The sequence below is a fragment of the Ruditapes philippinarum genome, unplaced genomic scaffold (assembly GCF_026571515.1).
Source record: "Ruditapes philippinarum isolate M1 unplaced genomic scaffold, ASM2657151v2 ctg1349_1_1_1_1, whole genome shotgun sequence".
NCBI lineage: Eukaryota > Metazoa > Mollusca > Bivalvia > Venerida > Veneridae > Ruditapes > Ruditapes philippinarum.
The window spans coordinates 25,278-34,528 of record NW_026852031.1 but is presented as its reverse complement, the minus strand read 5'-3'; the positions used below and the strand labels follow the sequence as shown (position 1 = coordinate 34,528).

Here is a 9,251-nt window from a genome sequence, read left to right as displayed (position 1 = left end):
AAAAATAGTTCATCTACCTTTCACGCCTATATGCAAACATAATGTTTGCATATTCTGTGCAAGACAGCTGGTAAGGTGTTACAACCTTGCCAGTGTCGCGCACATAAGACTGGCTCCCTGCTTCTGTTGTCGGTGCATTTGGAAACAAATAACGTACCGATGGATGTAGTAGAACTTATAATTTTTTGACAACCCCCACAGGGGTTAACATTAAAATAAAATTCTTCACAGTAGATCTGTCTGTTCGGCTTTGTTTGTTACTGTATAGGTGTGTCTCTAAATATAGACCGCTATGTTTGAGTGTATGTTAGGTTCAAATTTATGTTTTATTATTTTCAAATAAATGTATGTATGTATGTATGTATGTATGTATGAATGTACGTACGTACGTACGTACGTACGTACGTATGCATGTATGCAGGTTAGATCCATCTTGACATAGTAATGGGTATGGAATAAACGGCACATGGCTTATTATTAAATCAAGCCTAAATTGAAACAAAGGATCTATTTTTAGATTCTCATTTTATCTCCTAAATATACTCTTTACACTTGCCAGTATTTTCATTCAGTATCTGACTCTCTAGCGAGAAACATGGTTTTTCTTTCTGTACTTCTTCTTGTGACAATGAGGGATTTTCCCTCCTTTGACCGTGTTGTTCATTCCGGGGATATGGAGGTGGTTGAGGTAGAAGTATACAGCCGGCCAGGCTTTGCCTTTTTTGAACACCTTGAAGCCGACCAGGCTATGGACATTTTGTCCAACGCCCGGATCGAGTTCAAGGTGTTTAAGGAGGCAGAGATTGGTCCCTGAAAGGTACTAAAAGTATACTAAATTTTGAATAAATAACTTGTCGGAAATGGTAAACAAATTCAGTCCGGTTTTGTACTTCAAGGTGTGCTGACGTTTTTTTTCGCAGTTCTCATAATCAGTGTAAAAACTAATTTCTAAGTATATTTAAGTGTTTTATGTTTATGTCGCGTGTTTATATAGTACATACATGTAATTTGTGTGTGTGTGGGCTGTGGCTTTGTATGCTTCAGTGCATTTAGGACAAATTGTGATTTTGTTTTGTGTTTGAGTACTGATAAAGGAACAATGGCTAAACACAGGGAGTGCTATACTTGCCTTTTCTGCAAGTTGTCCATGAAGAGACTCACGCCGCATCTGAAATATCAGCATCTTGATGTGATGCGTACTGAATATAAGTACAAACTGTACGCCACGTATATTTAGCTGAAAGGAAAGAAAAACTATTGTGGCCGGTCATATAAGGTTTGTCCTATGCCTGATTGCTCTTCAATTGTGGCAGCAGTTCCACTCCATCTGCGCTGACCTTGGCATCTGTGCTGCAGGCCAGAGTCGAAGCTTCTGGCACGCCTTGCCATAAGGATAACCGATATGGATTTTAGTATCCCTCCTCCTGACTAACCGACGTCGGGGGTTCCCGGTGACACATCAGACTCTTCCTCGTCCTTCAGTGAAGGAGAAAGACCTGCACCAGCAAAGAGGCCAGCCCAGAGGCCTTTGAATACCCAACGAATAATTGAAGACTGGGAGATGTATCTTCAATCAGACCTAGGCAGAATACAAGCTCAGCCTAGGGCTAAAGAATCTGCAGCAATTGTCCGCAGATATATGCATTACTGTGACGCCATACATAAAGTACGAGCGGTATAAGAAGGGTGCAACCCTGAAAATATCGTTAGATATTGCAAATCCAAAGTCAAGGACAAGAGCCCTTAATGGGGCAAAGCATTGATCCTTGCTTTAGGCAAATTTCTAAGTTATTTAGAGAGGAAGGATCTTATTCCTTATGGCACACATGCCCGACACATAGAACGATGTAAATGACTTTCAAAGTCTCTGGGGAAGTGTGTGACAAAGCACCCTATCAAGACACAGATGCCCGAGGTCAGAGCAAGGTGGGCAACCTTAAGTGTCCAAGCAATTAAGGACAAAATATGGGTACTGTAGAGGCCAAAAGGGACCTTAGGGAAAAAGAATAAACTTGTATATATACATAAATATATAAATCCAAGCCATCTTGACTTTATATATAACCAATTATACTTATCTTATTATTGTAAATATAGTGATTGGGCTTGTGCCAAAAAAAATATAAAAAAAATAGTAAAAATATATAAATGATTACTATGAGCATATATGTGATAAATCAACCCGTTTAATCTATGATTTTGTTGCAATCATGTGTACATGTCAAGGGTTTATTGCTGCCCTGGGCCTAAGATTTGATTTATTTATTTGATCATTGTTACATTTTTGATTTTGTTACAATATTTTGTATAATTATATGACTGATTCATTTATTTATTTATTAAATCGTTGTTGATAATCAAATTTTCCCCTTGCATGACTACCGGCCTCACCGTGGCCAAGGGGTAAACACTGGAAGAAACCAGTGGCCAACGGGTAGTCAAATGGACCCTGTTACATAAGGGTTTCCATATATTAAATGTGCATAAGTACATAGGTATTACACTGTTAATACAAATGGTAAAATGCCTCGTCACATGCATAATTACCATCTATGTGGCAGAAAGATAGTTCATCTACCTTTCACGCCTATATGCAAACATAATGTTTGCATATTCTGTGCAAGACAGCTGGTAAGGTGTTACAACCTTGCCAGTGTCGCGCACATAAGACTGGCTCCCTGCTTCCGTTGTCGATGCATTGGGAAACAAATAACGTACCGATGGATGTAGTAGAACTAATAATTTTTTGACAACCCCCACAGGGGTTAACATTAAAATAAAATTCTTCACAGTAGATCTGTCTGTTCGGCTTTGTTTGTTACTGTATAGGTGTGTCTCTAAATATAGACCGCTATGTTTGAGTGTATGTTAGGTTCAAATTTATGTTTTATTATTTTCAAATAAATGTATGTATGTATGTATGTATGTATGTATGTATGAATGTACGTACGTACGTATGCATGTATGCAGGTTAGATCCATCTTGACATAGTAATGGGTATGGAATAAACGGCACATGGCTTATTATTAAATCGAGCCAAAATTGAAACAAAAATTCTATTTTCAGATTCTCATTTTATCTCCTAAATATACTCTTTACACTTGCCAGTATTTTCATTCAGTATCTGACTCTCTAGCAAGAATCATGGTTTTTCTTTCTGTACTTCTTCTTGTGTCAATGAGAAATTTTCCCTCCTTTGACCGTGTTGTTCATTCCTGGGATATGGAGGTGGTTGAGGTAGAGGTATACGGCCGGCCAGGCTTTGCCTTTTTTGAACACTTTAAAGCTGACCAGGCTATGGACATTTTGTTCAACGCCCGGATCGAGTTCAAGGTGTTCAAGGAGGCAGAGATTGGTCATGGCCCTCCACCATAAAGTCTTTTAATATTGTGCAAAAGAAATTGTGACATTTGTTAGCTGTTTGAAAAATGATTGGCGATAAAACCTGAACCACAAGTTGGAATAGGCTGAAAATTAGAAGGTGTTATGTTTTATTTATGTTGTAGAATGGAGCTTAATTACAAATAAAACAAATGAAAAGTTTCTGAATTACAAAAAAAAAAGAAAAAAAAAGAAAAAAAGAAGAAACAAGAGGGCCATGATGGCCCTGAGGTCGCTTAATACAATAATGGAAATAACAGATATGAAAAAATATTCCAAGCAAGTACCAGCACCGGCAGATTCATTCAAACTTAAATAAAAAATTTACGGCAATGTTTAAAATGTAATAAATTCATTAAAGGATCCAAATCAAACTTCAACCGACACTACAAGACACATGAGAAAACAATTACGATGTTCATATGCTTCCATTGTGATCAAGAATACAAAAGAAGGGACATTCTTAAAAGACACTGCCGTCAAATACACGGCATGGAAATGCAAAGATACCAAACTAAAACGGAGAAAAGAACAACTGACTTAGACGAAATAAAACCAGTAAAACCATGGCAACCACCTTTTGAATGTACAGTGAAAGTTGAGAAAACCGGACGGCTTTCGGACCGAGGGTTTTGTCCGGTTTTCTCAGCGGTCCGGTATTCTCAATGTCCCCTTCAGCTATTCAGGATCTTATAAACCGAGCAATAACTTACACAAGATGCTGAACGTATATTTGCATTTTCATGATCATGAGTAAGTATATTGCTTAATAAAGAAATGATAAAAATACTTTACAATATGATTTAATTGTTTTTGTCCAATTATTGCATATAAATACAATAAAATTTTGGATTTAAACGAACAGCAGTTACAGTTCAATTACAACCGTATATGTTTACATTTGGGTAATGGATAATTATTTAACGAACATAGTTTACTTTGTTTGTTTATAATAATGCGCCAATTGTTAATATTGCTTATACCATATTATTCAGATAGAGATTTTTAAAGTAGGTCTCGGCAAAGTTTCACTGTCTTTAACTAATTCAAATTTGTCACGTATAGACAGCTCTCGTCGAATTCTTTTAGGCTATGGAATAGAACCTCGCACTGATAAATGTCGTTTCCGTTGCGTTGTCATTTTTGGGAAATGAATATACAAAAAGCAATGCAGTATAATAATATTCTATTTTTCATTCATACTGATTTTAACTTATCAATTTCTCGTGCATTTAAACGGTAACATCTAACTGTAAAAAGAGACATAATTAACAAATCAGATAATTATTGTTCCGTTACCGCTCAGTTCGCGTATTAGACACAACCAATTGATAAGTACACAACGTTATTCACACCTTCGTCGTCCGGTATTGTTAGGGTAATTGTCTATATAATGGACCTTGTAGTCCCCTTTCAACCGTCTGATATTCGGTTTTGACAGATTCCGGTATTGTCAATGTTTAATACAATAGTTTAAAGAAGGGAAAATTTGGGACTGAATTATTCGTCCGGTATTTAGAGAGTTCCAATTTTCTCAGCGTCCGGTTTTCTCAAATTTCACTGTACATTTAACACAAAACTTACAACTATGCCTAAATTTCGAATCGTTCAAGGACAAAAAAATTGGCTAGCCAAAAAAGTTACACCAGAAGTTAACTGCACACAAATGATAAAGGAAATAACAGTAGAAGAACCACTATCACCATTACCGGACTCTCCCTTTAGATCCAATGTAAATTCGCCGACACATACAAGCTCAGATGTAACAATTTGCCAAGACGAAAAAGACGATTTTCTATACACAAAACACATGGACATAATGATTTACTCGATCTATGGTATTTTTAATTAAATAACAATAACTTCATAATAACTATAAACATTTATTATTATTATTTTTTTAATTATTCATATAAATAACTATATACGGACAAAAGAACCACCTAACAATAACTTCTATAAATAGATTTGATCATGTGACAAAAAGAACCTTCAAAACTGTACCTTAGTTGAAAAATTCTGATATATCTGTACCCTGATGAAGTCTATTGAATAACCGAAACGTAGGTCTTAAATAAAATTATAGAAACCTGACCCACTTTGTTTCGTGTGTTTCACTTTCCTTATTCTTTTTATAAATTTTAAATTATTTGCTTGTCAGAAATGGTAAACAAATTCAGTCCGGCTTTGTATTTCAAGGTGTGCGGTCGTCTTTTATTATCGCAGTTCTTAAAGCGTAAAAGTTAATTTCTAAGTCATTTTAAGTATTTTGTCGTGTGTTTATGTGGTACATTCGTGTAATTTGTGCGTGTTTGTTTTTTTTTTTGTTGTTTAGTGTGACCTGTGGACTTGTATGCTATAGTGTGTTTCGGACAAATTGTTATTTTGTTTGGTGTGTGAGTAAGGGAACTATGGCTAAACACAGGGAGAAATATACTTGTCCTGTGTGCAAGTTGTCGGTAAAGAGACTTACGCCGCATCTTAAATATCGGTATCTAGATGTGATGCGTACAGAGTATAAGTGTAAACTGTACGCCACATATATTCAGTTAAAAGGGAAGAAGAACTATCGTGGCCGGGCATATAAGGTTTGTCCTATGCCAGAATGCCCTGCAATTGTGGCAGCAGTGCCGCTCCATCTGCGCGGACCTCGGCATCTGTGCTGCAGGCCAGAGTCTAAGCTCCTGGCACGCTGAGCTGTGAAAATCACAGATATGGATTTCAGTATCCCTCCTCGTGACTCACCGACGTCGGAAATTCCCGGTGACTCATCGGACTCATCCTCTTCCTTGTCGTTCAGTGAAGGAGAAAGACCTCCACCAGCAAAGAGGCCAGCGAAGAGGCCTGTTAACACTCAGAGAATTATTGAAGACTGGGTGATACATCTTGAATTAGACCTAGGCGGAAGTCAAGCTCCGCCTAGGGCTTAAGAATGTGGTGCAATAGTTCGCAGATATATGTGTTATTGCAACGCCATACATAACGTTAGAGAGGTTTACAAAGGGTGCAACCCTGAAAATATCGTAAGATATTGTAAGTCCGAATGCGAGGACAAGAGCCCTTACTGGGGCAAAGCATTGATCCTTGCCTTGGGCAAATTTCTTAGCTTTTTAGAGGCGAAGGATCTTATTCCTTCCGGCACACATGCCCGACACATTGAAAGGTGTTAAGGACTTTCAAAGTCTCTTGGGAAGTGTGATACAAAGCACAGAATAAAGACACAGACACTAAAAAGGATTAAAATCCTTAACATAGATATCCAAAAATTCGCCCAACACAGAAGGATGAGAGCGGCCATAACAGCGCTGAGCATACAAAGCGTCACCTCCTTAAGTATGCCATCAGCGCCTGCCTCATTAATTCAGGGGCAAGGACCGAAGTTATTTAGGGAATGCTTATTAACGAGGTATACAATGCCGAACAACAGTTAGGGAGGGAGGGTGAGGTGTTTTACGTGTTGTCGGTTCATGATCACAAAATGGGCTAGCAAGGTCCAATAACCCTCCCACTTGACACATTAGAATATGACGCGTTATTGAACCTTTGCAATCACACTGAGGTTACGTTTCCGAGCAGCGTTCACAAGGGAGGGTACTCCTTTTAATTCCTCGCGAGTTTCAAGAGAGTGGGGTAATGCTTGGCTAGAATGTGGTCTCGAAGAAACCTACGGCCCATTCTCGCCGGTTGACAACAGAAAGCATTTTGTTTCACTGGTGCTCAAAAAGTTTCCACACTTGCAGGAAAAGTTGTCAAAACAACTAAAGCATTCGTAAGAAATCGAGAGGACAATGTATGATCTATCTTCGGCCGCCGGCATTTCTGTGGAGCTGCATGAGGTCAGGAAAGACCTGGACCTTACCCCGAGGGTGATTAGAAAGCCGGTCGCTACAGTGTCAAGATGTCCGGATTCGCCGCCTAAGACAGCACAACCACCATCAAGTCTGCCAGGATTATCAACCACAAGAGTCTCCATCCCATCCCCGTCCTTACCAGTGATTAATACCCTGTCCCATGTAAGTCTGTCAGGACGTGCAGCATCCCCCATGTGTAACCAATACCCCGTCCCATGTAAGTCTGTCAGGACGTGCAGCATCCCCATGTGTAACCAATACCCCATCCCGTGTAAGTCTGTCAGGACGTGCAGCATCCCCATGTGTAACCAATACCCCGTCCTGTGTAAGTCTGTCAGGACATGCAGCATCCCCATGTGTAACCAATACCCCGTCCCGTGTAAGTCTGTCAGGACGTGCAGCATCCCCATGTGTAACCAATACCCCGTCCCGTGTAAGTCTGTCAGGACGTGCAGCATCCCCATCTGTAACCAATTCCCAGTCCCGTGCAAGTCTGTCAGGACGTGCAGCATCCCCATGTGTAACCAATACCCCGTCCCGTGTAAGTCTGTCAGGACGTGCAGCATCCCCATGTGTAACAACAACACCGACACACCCGGAGCTTACTGCTCAGGTTGTCAATGACGATGACAACACTGTAGTGCTTAGTGATAATTCCTCTGAGACACAAGCTCGAGCACCCCCAGTGCTTACCCCGCATATTGGAGGATTTGGAAGTAATGCCGAAGTTGATACACAGCCCAATTCGGATACAACCAGCATTAGATCGGTAATACCTAAAAGTCTGCCAGGACGTGCAGCATTGCCCATTTTTTTTCGGCCCCAACATGCATCAATGCCGACTAATGAAATGGAAAATATGTCATGTGAGCCATCTAATACCAAAGTGACCAATTGGCTTGACAGTTGTGAAGACACTTTTAGTGTATTTAGTAAGGAGGAAAGCCGAACTTACTCTTCTGGCAAAAAGGTCCGTCAAAGACGGATCTGGACTTCAGAAGCAGAAAGTTGTTTTGGCCATGATTGGCGGTACCAAATAGACCTGGCAAAACATCTTAATAAGAAACCTTCAAAGGTGGCGATTTCACTGAAGCTCGAATCCATATCAGCTGTTAGAGAGCGCTGGCGTTCTCTAACAGTTGAAAATATAAAAGATAAAATTTGGGTGATTGCCAGGGGCGAGATGAAATTGTAATATGTTTAAATCTTGTATATCAACTATTTATTTATTTATTTATAACACATAAACATTGTATTTAATTGATTTATCTATCTATAAAACAAATTAATAAATATTTTGTATAGACAAAAAAAGAGAAGAAAAAAATCAAAAAATAGTAAAAATATTTTGTAATTGTTATATGCCAAATATCTAAGCTCTAGCTATTTGGGTTTTTTCAAAGAAGATTTTTTAAGTTTTTGCTATACACATATAAGGAAAATCAATGACCCCGGGGCGGGGCCAATATTGACCCCAGGGCTTTTATTTGAACAAACTTGGTAGACACCCATTAGAACATGTTTCATGCTAAATATCTAAGCTCTAGCTCTTTCGAGTTCTTTAAAAGAAGATTTTTTTAAGTTTTTACTATATGCATATTTGGAAAATTAATGACCCCCTGGGGTGGGGTCGATTTTGACCCCAGGGCTTTTATTTGAACAAACTTGGTAGACACCCATTAGAAGATGTTTCATGCTAAATATCTTAGCTCTAGCTCTTTGGGTTCTTTAAAATAAGATTTTTTAAGCTTTTACTATATGCATATAAGGAAAATCAATGACCCCCTGGGGCGGGGCCAATTTTGACCCCCAGGGCTTTTATTTGAACAAACTTTGTAGACACTCACTAGAAGATGTTATATGCCAAATATCTAAGCTCTAACTCTTTGGTTTTTTTAGAAGAAGATATTTAAAGTTTTGAGTTCTGCATGGAATTAAATTCTTTGAACAATTTTTAAAAGTGACCACCAAAGAAACATTCCTGTGAAGTTTGGATGAATTGGCTTAGTGGTTTATGAG

The 9,251-nt window shown here is 38.8% G+C and overlaps 1 protein-coding gene across 1 annotated transcript; it reads left to right on the top strand.

The window, feature by feature from the left end:
- Positions 1–6,095: 6,095 nt before the first annotated feature.
- On the top strand, positions 6,096–8,973 carry LOC132747202 (uncharacterized protein DKFZp434B061-like). The gene is made up of 2 exons (XM_060736536.1): positions 6,096–6,288; positions 7,400–8,973. The coding sequence occupies exons 1-2, from the start codon at positions 6,096–6,098 to the stop codon at positions 8,425–8,427; spliced, it is 1,221 nt and encodes a 406-aa protein (XP_060592519.1). The 3' UTR covers positions 8,428–8,973.
- The last annotated feature ends 278 nt before the right edge of the window (positions 8,974–9,251 follow it).